At 47.0% G+C, this 24809-nt stretch overlaps 1 protein-coding gene across 2 annotated transcripts in view; it reads right to left on the reverse strand.

The window, feature by feature from the left end:
• Positions 1-24809, reverse strand: part of TMEM241 (transmembrane protein 241) — a 381772-nt gene that overhangs the window by 165056 nt on the left and 191907 nt on the right. For both annotated transcript variants that reach the window (XM_063923592.1, XM_063923591.1), the window contains exons 9-10: positions 21294-21339; positions 7942-7977 (exon numbers count right to left, since the gene is read on the reverse strand). In XM_063923592.1, the coding sequence (XP_063779662.1) occupies positions 7942-7977; positions 21294-21339 (82 nt within the window). The remainder of the gene's footprint in view (positions 1-7941; positions 7978-21293; positions 21340-24809) is intronic.

The following is a 24809-nucleotide window of genomic DNA, read 5'->3' on the forward strand; positions in this document are numbered from 1 at the left end:
ATTTCCATAATTAATATTGAATAAATGGATATAAATAAATTCCAATGAAAATAAGAATTTACTTACCGATAATTCTATTTCTCGGAGTCCGTAGTGGATGCTGGGGTTCCTGAAAGGACCATGGGGAATAGCGGCTCCGCAGGAGACAGGGCACAAAAAAGTAAAGCTTTACTAGGTCAGGTGGTGTGCACTGGCTCCTCCCCCTATGACCCTCCTCCAGACTCCAGTTAGGTACTGTGCCCGGACGAGCATACACAATAAGGGAGGCATTTTGAATCCCGGGTAAGACTCATACCAGCCACACCAATCACACCGTACAACTTGTGATCTAAACCCAGTTAACAGTATGACAACAGAAAGGGCCTCTTAAAGATGGCTCCTTAACAATAACCCGAATTAGTTAACAATAACTATGTACAAGTATTGCAGATAATCCGCACTTGGGATGGGCGCCCAGCATCCACTACGGACTCCGAGAAATAGAATTATCGGTAAGTAAATTCTTATTTTCTCTATCGTCCTAAGTGGATGCTGGGGTTCCTGAAAGGACCATGGGGATTATACCAAAGCTCCCAAACGGGCGGGAGAGTGCGGATGACTCTGCAGCACCGAATGAGAGAACTCCAGGTCCTCCTTTGCCAGGGTATCAAATTTGTAAAATTTTACAAACGTGTTCTCCCCCGACCACGTAGCTGCTCGGCAGAGTTGTAATGCCGAGACCCCTCGGGCAGCCGCCCAAGATGAGCCCACCTTCCTTGTGGAGTGGGCTTTTACAGTTTTAGGCTGTGGCAGGCCTGCCACAGAATGTGCAAGTTGAATTGTGTTACAAATCCAACGAGCAATCGACTGCTTAGAAGCAGGTGCGCCCAACTTGTTGGGTGCATACAATATAAACAGCGAGTCAGATTTTCTGACTCCAGCCGTCCTTGCAATGTATATTTTTAAGGCTCTGACAACGTCCAACAACTTGGAGTCCTCCAAGTCGCTAGTGGCCGCAGGCACCACAATAGGTTGGTTCAGATGAAATGCTGATACCACTTTAGGGAGAAAATGCGGACGAGTCCGCAGTTCTGCCCTATCCGAATGGAAGATTAGATAAGGACTTTTATAAGATAAAGCCGCCAATTCAGATACTCTCCTGGCAGAGGCCAGGGCTAGTAACATAGTCACTTTCAATGTGAGATATTTCAAATCCACCTTTTTCAATGGTTCAAACCAATGGGATTTGAGGAAATCTAAAACTACATTTAGATCCCACGGTGCCACCGGAGGCACCACAGGAGGCTGTATATGCAGTACTCCCTTGACAAAAGTCTGGACCTCAGGGACAGAGGCCAATTCTTTTTGGAAGAATATTGACAGGGCCGAAATTTGAACCTTAATGGATCCCAATTTGAGACCCATAGATAATCCTGATTGCAGGAAATGTAGGAAACGACCCAGTTGGAATTCCTCCGTCGGAACCCTCCGATCCTCGCACCACGCTACATATTTTCGCCAAATGCGGTGATAATGTTTCACGGTGACTTCCTTCCGTGCCTTAATCAAGGTAGGAATGACTTCTTCTGGAATGCCTTTCCCTTTTAGGATCTGGCGTTCAACCGCCATGCCGTCAAACGCAGCCGCGGTAAGTCTTGAAAAAGACAGGGACCCTGCTGTAGCAGGTCCCTTCTCAGAGGTAGAGGCCACGGTTCGTCCGTGAGCATCTCTTGAAGTTCCGGATACCAAGTCCTTCTCGGCCAATCCGGAACCACTAGTATTGTTCTTACTCTTCTTTGCCGTATGATCTTCAATACCTTTGGTATGAGCGGCAGAGGAGGAAACACATACACTGACTGGTACACCCAAGGAGTTACCAGTGCGTCCACAGCTATTGCCTGTGGATCTCTTGACCTGGCGCAATATTTGTCCAGTTTCTTGTTGAGGCGAGACGCCATCATGTCTACAATTGGTCTTTCCCAACGGTCTATTAACATGTTGAAGACTTCTGGATGTAGACCCCACTCTCCCGGATGAAGATCGTGTCTGCTGAGGAAGTCTGCTTCCCAGTTGTCCACGCCCGGGATGAACACTGCTGACAGTGCTATCACGTGATTCTCCGCCCAGCGAAGAATCTTGGCAGCTTCTGCCATTGCACTCCTGCTTCTTGTGCCGCCCTGCCTGTTTACATGGGCGACCGCCGTGATGTTGTCCGACTGAATCAACACCGGCTTTCCTTGCAGGAGAAGTTCCGCCTGGCTTAGAGCATTGTAGATTGCTCTTAGTTCCAGAATGTTTATGTGAAGAGACTTTTCCAGACTCGTCCATACTCCCTGGAAGTTTCTTCCTTGTGTGACTGCTCCCCAGCCTCTCAGGCTGGCGTCCGTGGTCACCAGGATCCAATCCTGAATGCCGAATCTGCGGCCTTCTAATAGGTGAGCCTTCTGCAACCACCACAGAAGTGACACCCTTGTCTTTGGTGACAGGGTTATTCGCAGGTGCATCTGCAGATGCGACCCTGACCATTTGTCCAACAGATCCCTTTGGAATATTCTTGCATGGAATCTGCCGAATGGAATTGCTTCGTAAGAAGCCACCATTTTTCCCAGGACTCTTGTGCATTGATGTACTGACACTTTTCCTGGTTTTAGGAGGTTCCTGACCAGATCGGATAACTCCTTGGCTTTTTCCTCTGGAAGGAAAACCTTTTTCTGAACCGTGTCCAGAATCATTCCTAGGAACAGCAGACGAGTTGTCGGGATTAAATGGGATTTTGGAATATTCAGAATCCACCCGTGTTGTCTTAGCACCTCTTGAGATAGTGCTAAAGCTGTCTCCAGCTGTTCTCTGGACCTTGCCCTTATTAGGAGATCGTCCAAGTATGGGATAACTAATACGCCTTTTCTTCGAAGAAGAATCATCATCTCGGCCATTACCTTGGTAAAGACCCGAGGCGCCGTGGACAATCCGAACGGCAGCGTCTGAAACTGATAGTGACAGTTTTGAACAATGAACCTGAGGTACCCCTGGTGTGCGGGGTAAATCGGAACGTGTAGATACGCATCCTTGATGTCCAAGGATACCATAAAGTCCCCTTCTTCCAGGTTCGCTATCACTGCTCTGAGTGACTCCATCTTGAACTTGAACTTTTTTATGTAGAGGTTCAAGGACTTCAGATTTAGAATAGGCCTTACCGAGCCATCCGGCTTCGGTACCACAAATAGAGTGGAATAATACCCCTTTCCTTGTTGTAATAGGGGTACTTTGACTATCACCTGCTGAGCGTACAGCTTGTGAATGGCTTCCAACACCCTCTCCCTTTCGGAAGAGACGGTTGGTAAGGCAGACTTCAGGAAACGATGAGGAGGATCCGTCTCTAATTCCAACCTGTACCCCTGAGATATTATCTGCAGGATCCAGGGGTCTACCTGCGAGTGAGCCCACTGCGCGCTGTAATTTTTGAGACGGCCCCCCACTGTCCCCGAGTCCGCTTGAGAGGCCCCAGCGTCATGCTGAGGTTTTTGCAGGAGCCGGGGAGGGCTTCTGTTCCTGGGAAGGAGCTGCCTGTTGGTGTCTCTTCCCTCTTCCTCTGCCTCGTGGCAGGTACGACAAGCCCTTTGCTCTCTTATTTTTGTAGGAGCGAAAAGGCTGCGGTTGAAAGGTCGGTGCCTTTCTCTGTTGGGGAGTGACTTGAGGTAAAAAAGTGGATTTCCCGGCAGTAGCCGTGGCCACCAAGTCTGATAGACCAACTCCAAATAACTCCTCCCCTTTATACGGCAAAACCTCCATGTGACGTTTTGAATCCGCATCGCCTGTCCACTGTCGTGTCCATAAGGCTCTTCTGGCTGAAATGGACATAGCACTCACCCGAGATGCCAGTGTGCAAATATCCCTCTGTGCATCACGCATATAGATAAATGCATCCTTTATTTGTTCTAACGACAGTAAAACATTGTCCCTATCTAGGGTATCAATATTTTCAATCAGGGATTCTGACCAAACTACTCCAGCACTGCACATCCAGGCAGTTGCTATAGCTGGTCGTAGTATAACACCTGCATGTGTGTATATATTCTTTTGAATAACTTCCATCTTTCTATCTGATGGATCCTTAAGTGCGGCCGTCTCAGGAGAGGGTAACGCCACTTGTTTGGATAAGCGTGTGAGCGCCTTGTCCACCTTAGGGGGTGTTTCCCAGCGCGCCCTAACCTCTGGCGGGAAAGGGTATAATGCCAATAACTTTTTTGAAATTATCAACTTTTTATCAGGAGCAACCCACGCTTCATCACACACGTCATTTAATTCTTCTGATTCAGGAAAAACTGTTTGTAGTTTTTTCACACCATACATAATACCCTGTTTTACGGTATCTGTAGTATCAGCTAAATGTAACGTCTCCTTCATTGCCAAAATCATATAACGTGTGGCCCTACTGGAAAATACGTTTGAATTTCTACCGTCGTCACTGGAATCAGTGCCCGTGTCTGGGTCTGTGTCGACCGACTGAGGCAAAGGGCGTTTTACAGCCCCTGACGGTGTTTGAGGCGCCTGGACAGGCATTAATTGATTGTCCGGCCGCCTCATGTCCTCAACTGACTGTTTAAGGGAAGATAAACCATCACGTAATTCCACAAATAAAGGCATCCATTCTGGTGTCGACCCCCTGGGGGGTGACATCTGCATATTTGGCAATTGCTCCGCCTCCACACCAATATCGTCCTCATACATGTCGACACCACGTACCGACACACACCGCAAACTCACAGGGAATGCTCTAATGAAGACAGGACCCACTAGCCCTTTTGGGGAGACAGAGGGAGAGTCTGCCAGCACACACCACAAAGCGCTATATATACAAGGGATATCCTTATATTAAGTGCTCCCTTATAGCTGCTTTAATATATATATATATAGCCATTAATGTGCCCCCCCTCTCTGTTTTACCCTGTTTCTGTAGTGCAGTGCAGGGGAGAGACCTGGGAGCCGTTCTGACCAGCGGAGCTGTGACAGAAAATGGCGCCGTGTGCTGAGGAGATAGGCCCCGCCCCTTTTTCGGCGGGTTCTTCTCCCGCTATTTTTCCAGTCAGGCAGGGGTTAAATATCTCCATATAGCCCCTATGGGCTATATGTGAGGTATTTTTAGCCTTGTATAAGGTTTATATTTGCCTCTCAGAGCGCCCCCCCCCAGCGCTCTGCACCCTCAGTGACTGCCCAGTGAAGTGTGCTGAGAGGAAAATGGCGCACAGCTGCAGTGCTGTGCGCTACCTTATGAAGACTGAGGAGTCTTCAGCCGCCGGTTTCCGGACCTCTTCACGCTTCAGCATCTGCAAGGGGGTCGGCGGCGCGGCTCCGGGACCGGACTCCACGGCTGGGCCTGTGTTCGATCCCTCTGGAGCTAATGGTGTCCAGTAGCCAAGCAGCAAATCCACTCTGCATGCAGGTGAGTTTACTACTTTCCCCCTAAGTCCCACGTTGCAGTGATCCTGTTGCCAGCAGGACTCACTGTAAAGAAAAAAACCTAAACTAAACTTTCTCTAAGCAGCTCTTTAGGAGAGCCACCTAGATTGCACCCTTCTCGTTCGGGCACAAAATCTAACTGGAGTCTGGAGGAGGGTCATAGGGGGAGGAGCCAGTGCACACCACCTGACCTAGTAAAGCTTTACTTTTTTGTGCCCTGTCTCCTGCGGAGCCGCTATTCCCCATGGTCCTTTCAGGAACCCCAGCATCCACTTAGGACGATAGAGAAATAAAAGTTGCTATGCAGGTTTGGTACAATTTGATCATCCTTTGGATATATAGCTTCAGAGATATGATATAGCTCACCAATCCCAAATTACAATGCATCATATTTACACACATATTTCAATTAAAATAACAGTTTAAAGTGAGCAAACCATATTGTAAACAATCCTCACCTCGTGAGAGTTACATACAATTATTTGTATTTGAGCTAAAAGTGAAGGTAGTTGTTCTGGGATGGTCTCAGATGTAATTACCTGGTCAGTCAGTCATCAGAGACTTAGATGACATCACAAGGGGCAGCGGTACAGGAGGTTAAAGTTATGGGCACCCTTTGTTCTATGTTCAGATGGGGGAATCAATTTCTGCGTTGATGTTGTAACCTGCATTTCCTGCCATTCCCAGCAAACAGATTAAAGCTATGCATAATTCTGTAAGTATTTTTCCTTTTTATTTGAGATTGCAACACATGAATGTAACCTTTTTTTCTTTGCAACATTACTGTGATTAAACATTTTACTTACCTTTTGTTAACCTATTCTTTTATTAATTGCTTGACGTAGGGGGAGACTGAACTTACTACATGGGAATTTGTTACCAAGCCTGCACAATTGTAATAAAGTAATGGGCCCTACACACTGGGTGATAATACTGAAAGATATGAACGATCTTGTTCATTAATGAATGAGATACCATTCATATCTTTCAGTGTGGAGGCACCAGCGATGAACGATGCGCGTCCCCGCGTTCGTTCATCACTGGTGACCCGTCCCTTGTACATGCAGGCCAATATGGACGATCTCGTCCATATTTGCCTGCACTTCTGTGGAGCCGGGTGACGGGGTAGTGAAGAAACTTCACTCCCCCATCATTGCCCCCCCCCCCCCCCCCGCGCACCCAAGTCGGCCGTATCCGCCGTCGGATCGCAAAGTGTGTAGGGCCCATAAAAGCTATATCTGTTATTGATTGCTAGAATCAAAGACAGGCCAGCTAACTGTGGGCCTAATTCAGAGTTGATCGCAGTAGCAAATGTGTTAACAGTTGGGCAAAACCATGTGCACTGCGGGGGGTGGGGGGGTCGCAGATATAAAATGTGCAGAGAGAATTAGATTTGGGTGGGGTGTGTTCAAACTGAAATCTAAATTGCAGTGCAAAAATAAAGCAGCCAGAATTTACCCTGCACAGAAACAAAATAACCCACCCAAATCTAACTCTCTCTGCAAATGTTATATCCGCCACAACTGCAGTGCACATGCTTTTTCCCAAATGCTAACAAATCTGCTGCTGCGATCAACTCTGAATTACCCCCTGTGTCCCCAAGCTTGTACAATTGTGATAGAGAGGTTAGGAGACCTGTGACTCCCTGGTAATTATCACAGGTGGTGGCAGCTGAGATTTTCAAATTACTGCGCTCTGACCATAGTCAGTGTGCAACCCACAAGGGATACTTACTGAGGTCCCTGCCACTCTGTGTTTCTAATGCTTAGAGAGTGTACTTGCATTCTTTATTCTGCATGGCACTACAAGGGGTATATTTACTAAAGGTAGATTTTAATCAAACTTAAGTTGATCTAAATTGATGTTGTGTTTCAGGGTCTAACACAAATTTACTAAAAGCCACTTTTATTATAAAGATTTTTAAATGTTAGTAAATGTGTGTTTTAGCCCCTGAAACACAACCACTGATTTCGATTGATTTATACTGATTAGAAATTGGCTGAAACTGACCTTTACTAAATATACCAAGTCTCAACATGGTAACACCACGTACTATGTTTAAAATTAGGGTGTGCAGGTTGAACCCCACTCTCCACTACATTATAAGACAGAGGTTTCTAAACTCTATCCTCAAGGCACCCTAAGCAGTCTTGGTTTAAAGGATATCCATGCTTGAGCACAGGTGACTTAATTAGTACCTCAGTGAATTTGATGTAACCATCTATGCTCAGACAAAGATATTCATACACTTTGGACTGTTAGGGTGTCTTGAGGACAGAGTTTGGTAAACCACTACTTTAAAAGAAAACATGACATTTTAAATATTATTTTATAATGATTAGTCATTATTAAGCCTCTGGAGCTCACACTTAGCAGCTCAATTGTTACATAATAGCAAACACCATATATAATTACAATGTATGACTTGTCAATAATATCTGGATTTATACACTTCAAACACACCATATCCTATTACTGCATGGATGAATTAGGTATTACACATACCTGAAAAAATAGTTTATATATTGTTGATCAATGTCACTGTAAAAGAGAAAAGTAACACAAGTCAAACTAGAAATTCAGTGGCAGCCACAAACAGGTGGACCTCAACGTATTACTGTTACTGGTGCCACACAATTATACAGCCTCATACAGTGGGAAGCAAAGCATAATAGGAAGGTACAGGACTAGGAAGCAAAATCCAGAAACAAGCAGCAGCAACTAGGGACATTCTAAAATAGCAAGGAATTAACTATAATACTGTATATGACTTTATGGGCAAGGTATAGAACAAACAAGTGTTGTACAGAACATGCAAGAGGCATAATACAAAGATGCACAGGTAGAACAGGAAACAGGAAGATGTGAAAGATGCTGGATGTGGAGAATGAACGGGACGTCAAGAACCACAGACATGAGGAAGAAATTCAATAGTTTTGTTGTCCACTGCAAGAGATATGTGGTGAGGGATTGGGAGGGAAGGTTGGGAACGGTGCCGTAACTAGACATTTTAGCGCTGTGTGCAAGAAACAGCATCGCCACCCACCCCATAAAAAACAGGGCCAGTGAAAAAATATATAGGGGCGTGGCTACATGGGGAAGGGGCGTGGCCACAAAGCTCTCTTTTTTACACTTTACGTCAGGCAGAGCTCCCTTTTTTACACATTATGCTAGGCAGTCCCCCTTTTTACACATTACGGCAGGCAGTCCCCCTTTTTACACATTACGGCAGGCGGTCCCCCTTTTTTACGCTTTACTGCACGCAGTCCCTCTTTTTTACGCATTACGGCAAGCAGTTCCCCTTTTTTACATATTACGTCAGGCAGTCCCCCTTTTTTACGCATTACGGCAAGCAGTCCCCCTTTTTTACACATTACGGCAGGCAGTCCCCCTTTTTTACACATTACGGCAGGCAGTCCCCCTTTTTTACACATTACGGCAGGCAGTTCCCGTTTTTTACGCATTACAGCAGGCACTCCCCCTTTTTTATGCATTACGGCAGGCACTCCCCCTTTTTTACGCATTACGACAGGTACTCCCCCTTTTTTTAATGTATTATGGCAAGCAGTCCCCCTTTTTTTACACTTTACAGCAGGCAGTCCCCCTTTTTTACGCACTACAGCAGGCAGTCCCCCTTTTTTATGCATTACAGCAGGCAGTCCCCCTTTTTTGTGCATTACGGCATGCAGTTTCCCTTTTTTACGCATAATGGCAAGCAGTCCCAGTTTTTTATGCTTTACAGCAGGCAGTCCCACTTTTTTACACATTACGGCAGGCAGTCCCCCTTTTTTATGCATTACGGCAGGCAGTCCCCATTTTTTTACGCATTACTGCAGGCAGTCCCCCTTTTTTACGCATTACTGCAGGCAGTCCCCCTTTTTACACATTATTGGTAGGAAGGGAAGGGAAAGGAAGGAGAGAGAGAGCAAGATAGAGAGAGAGAAAGAAAGAGAAAGAAAGAAAGAAAGAGAGAGAGTGTGTGTGTTATACTCACCATCTGTGATGAGCCGGCATGATAAATGCGCCTCTCCTCTTTTGTCTTCCTGCCCTTAGCCGCGCTCTTCGCAGCGCAGGGCATTGTGGATGGGCTGGGAGAGACGTCATCTCTCCCAGCACACAGTGGTGGGGGTCAGAGGGGGAGCTGCAGCGCTGCCCAGCTACCTATGTGAGAGGTAGCCGGGCAATACAACTGGGGGCCAGCTGGTGATGGGGAGACGCGGCCAGGACGCCACAGTGCGGCAGAGCGGCCAGACAGGTGTTGCTGATGGTCCTGCGCCTACAGCATATCTGCGCTGTGTGCCAGGTACCACTAGCACACACCTAGTTAGGCCCTGTTTGGGAATCAGAGATTAAAGAAGGATGAACTAGACAAATGCCAATTTAGACATAATGGGGTAAATGCAATAGGGTGTGAGAAGCCAGAGGTGCGGGAGTTTGTGTGAGAATGCCCATATTTTTAAAGCAGCAATCATTTACAAGGCTCGTAAATGATTGCAACTTCAAAAATATGGGCATTCTCGCGCAAACTCCTGCACTGGCTTCTCACACCCTATTACATTTACCCCACTGAGTTTGATATTGTACTGTGACATTCATGATGCTATAGAAAAGACACAGCTGGTAGACAAAGAGCGGAGAGGTACAGATTGGCGTAATCAAATTAGAGGTAGGAAGGGTTAAAGAAAATAGCAAAGGGCTTAGGACGAAGACTTGTAGGACAATGTGAGCAAGGCCCATTTCAATGTAATACTGTATATACAATAACAAAATGTAAATATATCATTGTTAAGCTAACTGAGAACAAATAGTGTGCAGACAAAGCAAGGGTTATAATTAAGGTATGAATGGCTATAAAGGATCCTCTAGATAACGTGTTTTAGAAGTCTGGAAGAATTAAAAGACTAATTATGGCCCTCATTCCGAGTTGTTCGCTCGTTGCCGTTTTTTGCAACGGAGCAATTAGGTGGAAAATGCGCAAGTACTTTTGCACAAAACTTAGCAGATTTACACAAGGCCGACCAACATTTCTTCATCGCTAGAGGGATCGTAGTGTGATTGACAGGAAGTGGGTGTTTCTGGGCGGAAACTGGCCGTTTTCAAGGAGTGTGCTAAAAAACGCAGGCGTGCCAGGTAAAAACGCAGGAGTGGCTGCAGAAACGGGGGAGTGGCTGGCCGAGCGCAGGGCGTGTTTGTGACGTCAAATCAGGAACTAAACGGACTGAGCTGATTGCAATCTAGGAGTAAGTCTGGAGCTACTCAGAAACTGCTGCAAATTATTTAGTAGCAGTTCTGCTAATCTTTCGGTCGCAATTCTGCTAAGCTAAGATACACTCCCAGAGGGCGGCGGCCTAGCGTGTGCAATGCTGCTAAAAGCAGCTAGCGAGCGGACAACTCGGAATGAGGGCCTATATCTCAAAATGAACAAATTGCTGCAGGACAGCAGTTTTCCTCTTGTATGACAGAGACATTCGATTGTGGGTGTCATTTATTAAACCATTGCCCCCAGGGGCGCTTCTAGAGAGGAGGAGGCCCGTGTGCAGACTCCATCTGGGCCCACCTCATCTCTATCCGGCAGCGCTGTAGACTCTGGCACTAGAGTCCCTAGGGGACCCTAGCGCTGTTCCAGAGTCTAGTGCGCATGCGCAGATCTACGGGAAAAATAAGAATTTACTTACCGATAATTCTATTTCTCGTAGTCCGTAGTGGATGCTGGGGACTCCGTAAGGACCATGGGGAATAGCGGCTCCGCAGGAGACTGGGCACAAAAGTAAAGCTTTAGAACTACCTGGTGTGCACTGGCTCCTCCCCCCATGACCCTCCTCCAAGCCTCAGTTAGGATACTGTGCCCGGACGAGCGTACACAATAAGGAAGGATTTTGAATCCCGGGTAAGACTCATACCAGCCACACCAATCACACCATATAACTTGTGATCTAAACCCAGTTAACAGCATGATAACAGAGGAGCCTCTAGAAAAGATGGCTCACTACAGCAATAACCCGATTTTTTTGGTAACAATAACTATGTACCAGTATTGCAGACAATCCGCACTTGGGATGGGCGCCCAGCATCCACTACGGACTACGAGAAATAGAATTATCGGTAAGTAAATTCTTATTTTCTCTAACGTCCTAAGTGGATGCTGGGGACTCCGTAAGGACCATGGGGATTATACCAAAGCTCCCAAACGGGCGGGAGAGTGCGGATGACTCTGCAGCACCAAATGAGAGAACTCCAGGTCCTCCTCAGCCAGGGTATCAAATTTGTAGAATTTTACAAACGTATTTGCTCCTGACCAATTAGCTGCTCGGCAAAGTTGTAAAGCCGAGACCCCTCGGGCAGCCGCCCAAGATGAGCCCACCTTCCTTGTGGAATGGGCTTTTACAGATTTTGGCTGTGGCAGGCCTGCCACAGAATGTGCAAGCTGAATTGTACTACAAATCCAACGAGCAATAGTCTGCTTAGAAGCAGGAGCACCCAGCTTGTTGGGTGCATACAGAATAAACAACGAGTCAGATTTTCTGACTCCAGCCGTCCTGGAAACCTATATTTCCAGGGCTCTGACAACGTCTAGCAACTTGGAGTCCTCCAAGTCCCTAGTAGCCGCAGGCACCACAATAGGTTGATTCAGGTGAAACGCTGAAAACCACCTTAGGGAGAAACTGAGGACAAGTCCTCAATTCCGCCCTGTCCGAATGGAAAATCAGATGAGGGCTTTTACAGGATAAAGCCGCCAATTCTGACACGCACCTGGCCCAGGCCAGGGCCAACAGCATGACCACTTTCCATGTGAGATATTTTAACTCCACATATTTAAGTGGTTCAAACCAATGTGACTTTTGGAACCCAAAAACTACATTTAGATCCCAAGGTGCCACTGGAGGCACAAAAGGAGGCTGTATATACAGTACCCCTTTCACAAACGTCTGAACTTCAGGGACTGAAGCTAGTTCTATTTGGAAGAAAATTGACAGGGCCGAAATTTGAACCTTAATGGACCCCCATTTCAGGCCCATAGACACTCCTGTTTGCAGGAAATGTAGGAATCGACCTAGTTGAAAATTCCTCCGTCGGGGCCTTACTGGCCTCGCACCACGCAACATATTTTCGCCAAATGCGGTGATAATGTTTTGCGGTTATATCTTTCCTGGCTTTGATCAGGATAGGGATGACTTCATCCGGAATGCCTTTTTCCTTCAGGATCCGGCGTTCAACCGCCCTGCCGTTAAACGCAGCCGCGGTAACTCTTGGAACAGACAGGGTCCTTGCTGGAGCAGGTCCCTTCTTAGAGGTAGAGGCCACGGATCCTCCGTGAGCATCTCTTGAAGTTCCGGTTACCAAGTCCTTCTTGTCCCATCCGGAGCCACGAATATAGTGCTTACTCCTCTCCATCTTATAATTCTCAGTACCTTGGTTATGAGAGGCAGAGGAGGGAACACATACACTGACTGGTACACCCACTGTGTTACCAGAGCGTCTACAGCTATTGCCTGAGGGTCCCTTGACCTGGCGCAATACTTGTCGAGTTTTATAAACATGTGGAAGACTTCTGGGTGAAGTCCCCACTCTCCCGGGTGGAGGTCGTGTCTGCTGAGGAAGTCTGCTTCCCAGTTGTCCACTCCCGGAATGAATACTGCTGACAGTGCTATCACATGATTTTCCGCCCAGCGAAGAATCCTTGCAGCTTCTGTCATTGCCCTTCTGCTTCTTGTGTCACCCTGTCTGTTTACGTGGGTGACTGTCGTGATGTTGTCCGAATGGATCAACTCCGGGTGACCTTGAAGCAGAGGTCTTGCTGAGCTTAGAGCATTGTAAATGGCCCTTAGCTTCAGGATATTTATGTGAAGTGATGTCTCCAGGCTTGACCATAAGCTCTGGAAATTCCTTCCCTGTGTGACTGCTCCCCAGCCTCGCAGGCTGGCATCCGTGGTCACCAGGACCCAGTCCTGAATGTGCGGCCCTCTAGAAGATGAGCACTCTGCAACCACCACAGGAGAGACACCCTTGTGCTTGGTGACAGGGTTATCCGCTGATGCATCTGAAGATGCGACCCAGACCATTTGTCCAGCAGGTCCCACTGGAAAGTTCTTGCGTGGAATCTGCCGCATGGGATTGCTTCATAGGAAGCCACCATTTTTCCCAGAACCATCTCATTGATGTACTGAGACTTGGCTCGGTTATAGGAGGTTCCCGACTAGCTCGGATAACTCCCTGACTTTCGATGCAGTGAGCCTGTTGCCAGCAGGTCTCACTGAAAATAAAAAAACTAAAACTAAACTTTTTCACTAAGCAGCTCAGGAGAGCCACCTAGTGTGCACCCTTCTCGTTCGGGCACAAAAATCTAACTGAGGCTTGGAGGAGGGTCATGGGGGGAGGAGCCAGTGCACACCAGGTAGTTCTAAAGCTTTACTTTTGTGCCCAGTCTCCTGCGGAGCCGCTATTCCCCATGGTCCTCACGGAGTCCCCAGCATCCACTTAGGACGTTAGAGAAAAGGTGTTTAGAGATGCTGTAGCCGGCGAAGAGGAGAGTATTTAAAAAATGGGTGCAGGGTGTGCTTTGCTAGCTATTTACATTAAAGATGAACAGTAAAGACAAAGCAATGTTACTAGACTGACAACTTTATAGGAGCAGGGGAGGGGACAGGTGTGAGCTAATCTTGGCCTTGTATGGAATGCACTTCCTTTCTGTATGGTGTCTTCCTTAAAAGGGCACTGGAGATAAAGTAGTTTTAAAAAATAAGAATTTACTTACCGATAATTCTATTTCTCGGAGTCCGTAGTGGATGCTGGGGTTCCTGAAAGGACCATGGGGAATAGCGGCTCCGCAGGAGACAGGGCACAAAAAAGTAAAGCTTTACTAGGTCAGGTGGTGTGCACTGGCTCCTCCCCCTATGACCCTCCTCCAGACTCCAGTTAGGTACTGTGCCCGGACGAGCATACACAATAAGGGAGGCATTTTGAATCCCGGGTAAGACTCATACCAGCCACACCAATCACACCGTACAACTTGTGATCTAAACCCAGTTAACAGTATGACAACAGAAAGGGCCTCTTAAAGATGGCTCCTTAACAATAACCCGAATTAGTTAACAATAACTATGTACAAGTATTGCAGATAATCCGCACTTGGGATGGGCGCCCAGCATCCACTACGGACTCCGAGAAATAGAATTATCGGTAAGTAAATTCTTATTTTCTCTATCGTCCTAAGTGGATGCTGGGGTTCCTGAAAGGACCATGGGGATTATACCAAAGCTCCCAAACGGGCGGGAGAGTGCGGATGACTCTGCAGCACCGAATGAGAGAACTCCAGGTCCTCCTTTGCCAGGGTATCAAATTTGTAAAATTTTACAAACGTGTTCTCCCCCGACCACGTAGCTGCTCGGCAGAGTTGTAATGCCGAGACCCCTCGGGCAGCCGCCCAAGATGAGCCCACCTTCCTTGTGGAGTGGGCTTTTACAGTTTTAGGCTGTGGCAGGCCTGCCACAGAATGTGCAAGTTGAATTGTGTTACAAATCCAACGAGCAATCGACTGCTTAGAAGCAGGTGCGCCCAACTTGTTGGGTGCATACAATATAAACAGCGAGTCAGATTTTCTGACTCCAGCCGTCCTTGCAATGTATATTTTTAAGGCTCTGACAACGTCCAACAACTTGGAGTCCTCCAAGTCGCTAGTGGCCGCAGGCACCACAATAGGTTGGTTCAGATGAAATGCTGATACCACTTTAGGGAGAAAATGCGGACGAGTCCGCAGTTCTGCCCTATCCGAATGGAAGATTAGATAAGGACTTTTATAAGATAAAGCCGCCAATTCAGATACTCTCCTGGCAGAGGCCAGGGCTAGTAACATAGTCACTTTCAATGTGAGATATTTCAAATCCACCTTTTTCAATGGTTCAAACCAATGGGATTTGAGGAAATCTAAAACTACATTTAGATCCCACGGTGCCACCGGAGGCACCACAGGAGGCTGTATATGCAGTACTCCCTTGACAAAAGTCTGGACCTCAGGGACAGAGGCCAATTCTTTTTGGAAGAATATTGACAGGGCCGAAATTTGAACCTTAATGGATCCCAATTTGAGACCCATAGATAATCCTGATTGCAGGAAATGTAGGAAACGACCCAGTTGGAATTCCTCCGTCGGAACCCTCCGATCCTCGCACCACGCTACATATTTTCGCCAAATGCGGTGATAATGTTTCACGGTGACTTCCTTCCGTGCCTTAATCAAGGTAGGAATGACTTCTTCTGGAATGCCTTTCCCTTTTAGGATCTGGCGTTCAACCGCCATGCCGTCAAACGCAGCCGCGGTAAGTCTTGAAAAAGACAGGGACCCTGCTGTAGCAGGTCCCTTCTCAGAGGTAGAGGCCACGGTTCGTCCGTGAGCATCTCTTGAAGTTCCGGATACCAAGTCCTTCTCGGCCAATCCGGAACCACTAGTATTGTTCTTACTCTTCTTTGCCGTATGATCTTCAATACCTTTGGTATGAGCGGCAGAGGAGGAAACACATACACTGACTGGTACACCCAAGGAGTTACCAGTGCGTCCACAGCTATTGCCTGTGGATCTCTTGACCTGGCGCAATATTTGTCCAGTTTCTTGTTGAGGCGAGACGCCATCATGTCTACAATTGGTCTTTCCCAACGGTCTATTAACATGTTGAAGACTTCTGGATGTAGACCCCACTCTCCCGGATGAAGATCGTGTCTGCTGAGGAAGTCTGCTTCCCAGTTGTCCACGCCCGGGATGAACACTGCTGACAGTGCTATCACGTGATTCTCCGCCCAGCGAAGAATCTTGGCAGCTTCTGCCATTGCACTCCTGCTTCTTGTGCCGCCCTGCCTGTTTACATGGGCGACCGCCGTGATGTTGTCCGACTGAATCAACACCGGCTTTCCTTGCAGGAGAAGTTCCGCCTGGCTTAGAGCATTGTAGATTGCTCTTAGTTCCAGAATGTTTATGTGAAGAGACTTTTCCAGACTCGTCCATACTCCCTGGAAGTTTCTTCCTTGTGTGACTGCTCCCCAGCCTCTCAGGCTGGCGTCCGTGGTCACCAGGATCCAATCCTGAATGCCGAATCTGCGGCCTTCTAATAGGTGAGCCTTCTGCAACCACCACAGAAGTGACACCCTTGTCTTTGGTGACAGGGTTATTCGCAGGTGCATCTGCAGATGCGACCCTGACCATTTGTCCAACAGATCCCTTTGGAATATTCTTGCATGGAATCTGCCGAATGGAATTGCTTCGTAAGAAGCCACCATTTTTCCCAGGACTCTTGTGCATTGATGTACTGACACTTTTCCTGGTTTTAGGAGGTTCCTGACCAGATCGGATAACTCCTTGGCTTTTTCCTCTGGAAGGAAAACCTTTTTCTGAACCGTGTCCAGAATCATTCCTAGGAACAGCAGACGAGTTGTCGGGATTAAATGGGATTTTGGAATATTCAGAATCCACCCGTGTTGTCTTAGCACCTCTTGAGATAGTGCTAAAGCTGTCTCCAGCTGTTCTCTGGACCTTGCCCTTATTAGGAGATCGTCCAAGTATGGGATAACTAATACGCCTTTTCTTCGAAGAAGAATCATCATCTCGGCCATTACCTTGGTAAAGACCCGAGGCGCCGTGGACAATCCGAACGGCAGCGTCTGAAACTGATAGTGACAGTTTTGAACAATGAACCTGAGGTACCCCTGGTGTGCGGGGTAAATCGGAACGTGTAGATACGCATCCTTGATGTCCAAGGATACCATAAAGTCCCCTTCTTCCAGGTTCGCTATCACTGCTCTGAGTGACTCCATCTTGAACTTGAACTTTTTTATGTAGAGGTTCAAGGACTTCAGATTTAGAATAGGCCTTACCGAGCCATCCGGCTTCGGTACCACAAATAGAGTGGAATAATACCCCTTTCCTTGTTGTAATAGGGGTACTTTGACTATCACCTGCTGAGCGTACAGCTTGTGAATGGCTTCCAACACCCTCTCCCTTTCGGAAGAGACGGTTGGTAAGGCAGACTTCAGGAAACGATGAGGAGGATCCGTCTCTAATTCCAACCTGTACCCCTGAGATATTATCTGCAGGATCCAGGGGTCTACCTGCGAGTGAGCCCACTGCGCGCTGTAATTTTTGAGACGGCCCCCCACTGTCCCCGAGTCCGCTTGAGAGGCCCCAGCGTCATGCTGAGGTTTTTGCAGGAGCCGGGGAGGGCTTCTGTTCCTGGGAAGGAGCTGCCTGTTGGTGTCTCTTCCCTCTTCCTCTGCCTCGTGGCAGGTACGACAAGCCCTTTGCTCTCTTATTTTTGTAGGAGCGAAAAGGCTGCGGTTGAAAGGTCGGTGCCTTTCTCTGTTGGGGAGTGACTTGAGGTAAAAAAGTGGATTTCCCGGCAGTAGCCGTGGCCACCAAGTCTGATAGACCAACTCCAAATAACTCCTCCCCTTTATACGGCAAAACCTCCATGTGACGTTTTGAATCCGCATCGCCTGTCCACTGTCGTGTCCATAAGGCTCTTCTGGCTGAAATGGACATAGCACTCACCCGAGATGCCAGTGTGCAAATATCCCTCTGTGCATCACGCATATAGATAAATGCATCCTTTATTTGTTCTAACGACAGTAAAACATTGTCCCTATCTAGGGTATCAATATTTTCAATCAGGGATTCTGACCAAACTACTCCAGCACTGCACATCCAGGCAGTTGCTATAGCTGGTCGTAGTATAACACCTGCATGTGTGTATATATTCTTTTGAATAACTTCCATCTTTCTATCTGATGGATCCTTAAGTGCGGCCGTCTCAGGAGAGGGTAACGCCACTTGTTTGGATAAGCGTGTGAGCGCCTTGTCCACCTTAGGGGGTGTTTCCCAGCGCGCCCTAACCTCTGGCGGGAAAGGGTATAATGCCAATAACTTTTTTGAAATTATCAACTTTTTATCAGGAGCAACCCACGCTTCATCACACACGTCATTTAATTCTTCTGATTCAGGAAAAACTGTTTGTAGTTTTTTCACACCATACATAATACCCTGTTTTACGGTATCTGTAGTATCAGCTAAATGTAACGTCTCCTTCATTGCCAAAATCATATAACGTGTGGCCCTACTGGAAAATACGTTTGAATTTCTACCGTCGTCACTGGAATCAGTGCCCGTGTCTGGGTCTGTGTCGACCGACTGAGGCAAAGGGCGTTTTACAGCCCCTGACGGTGTTTGAGGCGCCTGGACAGGCATTAATTGATTGTCCGGCCGCCTCATGTCCTCAACTGACTGTTTAAGGGAAGATAAACCATCACGTAATTCCACAAATAAAGGCATCCATTCTGGTGTCGACCCCCTGGGGGGTGACATCTGCATATTTGGCAATTGCTCCGCCTCCACACCAATATCGTCCTCATACATGTCGACACCACGTACCGACACACACCGCAAACTCACAGGGAATGCTCTAATGAAGACAGGACCCACTAGCCCTTTTGGGGAGACAGAGGGAGAGTCTGCCAGCACACACCACAAAGCGCTATATATACAAGGGATATCCTTATATTAAGTGCTCCCTTATAGCTGCTTTAATATATATATATATAGCCATTAATGTGCCCCCCCTCTCTGTTTTACCCTGTTTCTGTAGTGCAGTGCAGGGGAGAGACCTGGGAGCCGTTCTGACCAGCGGAGCTGTGACAGAAAATGGCGCCGTGTGCTGAGGAGATAGGCCCCGCCCCTTTTTCGGCGGGTTCTTCTCCCGCTATTTTTCCAGTCAGGCAGGGGTTAAATATCTCCATATAGCCCCTATGGGCTATATGTGAGGTATTTTTAGCCTTGTATAAGGTTTATATTTGCCTCTCAGAGCGCCCCCCCCCAGCGCTCTGCACCCTCAGTGACTGCCCAGTGAAGTGTGCTGAGAGGAAAATGGCGCACAGCTGCAGTGCTGTGCGCTACCTTATGAAGACTGAGGAGTCTTCAGCCGCCGGTTTCCGGACCTCTTCACGCTTCAGCATCTGCAAGGGGGTCGGCGGCGCGGCTCCGGGACCGGACTCCACGGCTGGGCCTGTGTTCGATCCCTCTGGAGCTAATGGTGTCCAGTAGCCAAGCAGCAAATCCACTCTGCATGCAGGTGAGTTTACTACTTTCCCCCTAAGTCCCACGTTGCAGTGATCCTGTTGCCAGCAGGACTCACTGTAAAGAAAAAAACCTAAACTAAACTTTCTCTAAGCAGCTCTTTAGGAGAGCCACCTAGATTGCACCCTTCTCGTTCGGGCACAAAATCTAACTGGAGTCTGGAGGAGGGTCATAGGGGGAGGAGCCAGTGCACACCACCTGACCTAGTAAAGCTTTACTTTTTTGTGCCCTGTCTCCTGCGGAGCCGCTATTCCCCATGGTCCTTTCAGGAACCCCAGCATCCACTTAGGACGATAGAGAAAAATGCATGTTATGTTTGGAAAATCATCAATTCTCTGCAGCCCAGATTCACCTGGGAAGTCTGGACCAGCTACCTAGTCAGCTGCCAGGAGGCCTACTTAATGACGTACTTAAAGTAAGGTGATCATTCGTTTTTTTTTTATTCCCATTTATTGTGCATTTTTAAGTCTGTTTTGTAAACTTTTTATTACCAGAGGGTGGAGATATAGTAACTTAACCCAGAGAGAACAGAGTAAAAAAAGGCCAATGGACTTTTTAAGCTCCCTACCTCAGAGTACACTTCTTTGTGACATCACTTCTTTTGAACACCTTTGTAAATGCCAACCTATGGCCAAAGGTATGATATCTTTGTAAGTCTATGGTATCTTCCTTGACACTGCAAATTATCATGGAACAGGCCTTGGTCCCTTGTCCAACGAGGAAGCATGGGAAGACATGAGATAAGCCAAATGCTCCATTCCACTCATCTTGAAGAAAAATCTTAAAAACCATACTACAGCTGACAATACACACTAGAGAAGCTTTTCCGGATGATCTCCTCTGCCTCACCCATCTGCTGGAGAAACAGTGGACACCCGGGGTAACCTAGTTCCTATCTGGTGGAGTTGCGCCATACTGGCCCCTTACTGGAAAGTAGTCCATAAACGCCTGAATAGCCTAATTGAGTATATAATACCAAAGGTTCAATGGATTTTTATCTTTTCTACCCCCCTCCCCCAAAGACCTCAGCAAACTCTCCATAAAATTGGCATCCCACCTTCTAGTCGCTGCTAAAAGACTTGTCGCAAGAAATTGGATGCATCTTCCTCCACCATCCTTCTCTGCCTTGAAAGCACAAATATGGCATACTGCGACTATGGAAAATATCACCTATTACCTACATGAAAGAGGTCAGGTTTGACCAGGATTGGGCCCCTTGGCTCTCCCCTGAACCCCCATACCATCTCCCACAAGTCTTTGCTTCCACACCCAGCAACCCCATATGACCTATGCGCTATGTTATTGTATGTCCCACTTTCAGATTTTGCTTCTCACTCCTTTTCTTTCTCTTTCTTCATCACATTTGGGACCTCCCTCCCATACTGCATTTCTCTATTGCAGTGTCAGTTCATTCACTTTTTTGCTCTTATCCTTCTTCCTCTTCCTCATCTCTCCTTTCATTGTATTTATGTAGGTATACATGTTACCAAGGTTTGATTAACTTTCTATATTCATTCCTGTGTAAAACAGTTCACATATTTTGTTTTCTCTTTGGCTCTGTAATTGTTTTACTTCATTCAAATGAGTGCTCACAATTAGGAATAAATTAAAAAAAGGAGTGAAGGTCAGCAGATGTGCCCATAAGCATGGAAACGTCACCATTAGAGAGTCTGAACAATTCTGGCCGTGTGTCTAAATATTTGTTGTCATACAATACATTTCATTTACAAAAAGGCAGATCAATTACCTTAGCAAACTTGACTTTTGAGACTTCTGGAATACTCTGTAACATCCTGGTGAAACAGAACAATAACCGATAAAAACAAAACATAACCACCAGAATGTGAATATTTTCTAATGAAACTTCTCATGATTAGATTGATCTACACAATGTACCAGATACAATTTAGATTATTAGGTATTTTTGGAACATACAGTACCTGTACCTCCTATAATGATAAATGTACTACTGTACATGAAATTATTTTGAGATGTAGCTACAGTTGAAGTTAAAATGCCAGTGTCCAGAAATATGAACTGTATACTGATCAGCCATAACATTTATACCACAAGGTAGTGAATAGCATTGATTATCTCGTCACAATGGCAGCTGTCTAGGGGTGGAATATAGTAAGAAGTGATCACTCATTTTTTTTCGTTAATGTGTTAGAAGCTGACACAATGGCCATAATGATCTAAGTGACTTTGACAAATATGCACTGGTTAGTACCTATTAAAAGTGGACCAAGGAAGCACAATCGGTGGACCGGCGACAAGGTCATGGGTGCCCAAGGTTAACTGATGTGTGTGGGAAGTGAAGGCTAGCCTGTCTAGTCCTATCCTACAAAAGAGCTACTGCACTGTAGTAAAAAAAGTTAATGCTGGCTGTAATAGAAAGTGTGCCAGAACACACAGTACATCACAGCTTGCTCTGTATGGGACTGTGTAGCCACAAACCAATCAGAGTGCCCATGCTGACCCTTGTCCACCACCGAAAGCGTCTATAATGGACATGCGAGCATCAGAATTGGACCACGGAGCAACAGAAGATGGCCTCTTCTGATAAATCACGTTTTCTTTCTTTTTCGGGTTAATCTGGGTGAGAGATAGCACCAGGATGCGCTATGGGAAGATGGCAAGCCGGGAAGAGGCAGTGTGATGATTTGGCTAATGTTCTGCTGGTAAAACCTGGGATATTGGTATTCATGTGGGTGTTACACATGTACCGCCTACCCAAACATTGTTGCAGACCAAGTACACCCCTTCATGGCAATGGTATTCCCTAATGGCAGTGGTCTCTCTCAGTAGGATAATGCGCCCCACCACACAAAATGTGTGCAAGAATAGTTTGAGCAGGGGCGCCTTAAGAGAGGAGGAGGCTCGGGTGCAGCCTCCTCCGTTCGGGCCCCCTCCTCTCTGCCGGCAGCGCTGAGAGTCTGAGCACTAGAGCACTCAGACTCTACTGCGCATGAGCAGACCTCCGGGAAAATGGCGCGGCGGCCATTTTCACTGACATTTCTCTACTGCGCATGCGCAGAACTCCATGAAAATGCCCGCTGGGCCATTTTCACTGAGTTTTAATACCACCGTAGACGTCGGCGCTGGACTCCGGAGGGGTGAGTATTTAGAAAATGGGTGCAGCGTGTGCGTTTGAGGAATATGACAAAGACTCGAAGGTGTTCATTTGACCTCCAAATTAACCAGATCTCAATCCGACTGAGCATCTGTGGGATGAGCTGGAAAAACAAGTCCAGCCATGGAGGTAACACCTTGCAACTTACAGGACTTAAAACATCTGCAGCTAAAGTCTTGGTGCCAGATACCAGAGGACACCTTCAGAGGTCTTGTGGAGTCCATGCCTCAACGGGTCAGAGTTATGGAGACCCAAAACTTAGAGTTATGGAGACTTACACAATATTAGGCAGGTGGTTTTAATGTTATGACTGATCACTGTATATACATTTGTCATAGTGGTTACTAGTTTATAGAAAAAAAAAATAGGATTTTAATACCTACCGGTAAATCCTTTTCTCTTAGTCCGTAGAGGATGCTGGGGATGTTTCAAGAACCATGGGGTATAGACGGGATCCACAGGAGACATGGGCACTTTAAGACTTTAAAAGGGGTGTGAACTGGCTCCTCCCTCTATGCCCCTCCTTCAGACTCCAGTTATAGGAACTGTGCCCAGGGAGATGGACATTTCGAGGAAATAATTTATTGATAAAGCACAATGAGCATTTTACCAGCTCACACCTCCAGTATGCCGCAGAACGTGGCATTCAATAGAACACCAGCCGACGGCATGAAGAATATGCAGCAATACGCTGACATAAAACGTAACACAACCTGTGTGTGTAAACACAACCAGCAACAGCATAACGCATGCTATGGCCTGAATATCGTCAGCAACAGCCTTACTTAAACACAACACACCATGTGTGCAACCATATCCAATAACTGCAGATACAGTACGCACTGGGACGGGCGTCCAGCATCCTCTACGGACTAAGAGAAAAGGATTTACCGGTAGGTATTAAAATCCTATATTCTCATATGTCCTAGAGGATGCTGGGGATGCTTCAAGAACCATGGGGTTTATACCAAAGCTCTAGAACGGGCGGGAGAGTTCGGATGACTCTGCAGCACCGATTGACCAAACAAGAGGTCCTCCTCAGCCAGGGTACCAAACTTGTAAAACTTCGCAACGGTGTTCGAACCCGACCAAGTAGCAGCTCGGCAAAGCTGTAATGCCGAGACCCCTCGGGCAGCCGCCCAGGATGAGCCCACCTTTCTGGTAGAATGGGCTTTTACCGATTTCGGTAACGGCAATCCTGCCGTAGAATGAGCCTGCTGAATCGTATTACAGATCCAGCGCGCAATAGTCTGCTTAGAAGCAGGAGCCCCAATCCTGTTGGGAGCCCACAGGACAAACAGAGCCTCTGTTTTCCTAATCTGCGCCGTTCTGGCGACATAGATTTTCTAAGCTCTGACCACATAGAGAGACTTCGATTCCGCCAAGGCATGAGTAGCCACAGGCACCACAATAGTCTGGTTTACGTGAAATGATGAAACCACTTTTGGTAGAAATTGCTGACGAGTTCTCAACTCCGCTCTATCAGCATGGAAGATTAAATAGGGGCTTTTGTGAGACAAAGCCGCCAACTCAGATACCCGCCTTGCGGATGCCAAGGCCAACAACATGACTACTTTCCAAGTATGGAATTTTAACTCAACCTTACGTAAAGGTTCAAACCAATGAGATTGCAGGAATTGCAATACCACATTAAGATCCCACGGTGCCACAGGGGGCACAAATGGAGGTTGGATGTGTAGCACGCCTTTCACGAAGGTCTGAACTTCTGGAAGGGAGGCCAATTCTTTCTGAAAGAAGATTGAGAAGGCCGAAGTTTGTACTTTAATAGAGCCTAACTTCAGGCCCGCCTCCACACACCTGCTTGCAAAAAATGGAGCAAACGCCCCAGCTGAAATTCTTCCGTAGGAGCCTTCTTGGATTCACACCAAGACACATATTTCCTCCAAGTACGGTGGTAATGCTTTGCCGTTACTTCTTTCCTAGCCTGCAGAAGTGTGGGAATGACTTCACTGGGAATACCCTTTTGGGCTAGGATATGGCGTTCAACCGCCATGCCGCCCAACGCAGCCGCGGTAAGTCTTGATACACGCACGGTCCTTGCTGTAACCTTTGTTCTTCTTATGATCTTTATCACCCTCGGAAAGAGCGGAAATGAAGGGAACGCGCATA

The sequence above is a fragment of the Pseudophryne corroboree genome, chromosome 5 (assembly GCF_028390025.1).
Source record: "Pseudophryne corroboree isolate aPseCor3 chromosome 5, aPseCor3.hap2, whole genome shotgun sequence".
NCBI classification, from domain to species: Eukaryota; Metazoa; Chordata; class Amphibia; order Anura; family Myobatrachidae; genus Pseudophryne; species Pseudophryne corroboree.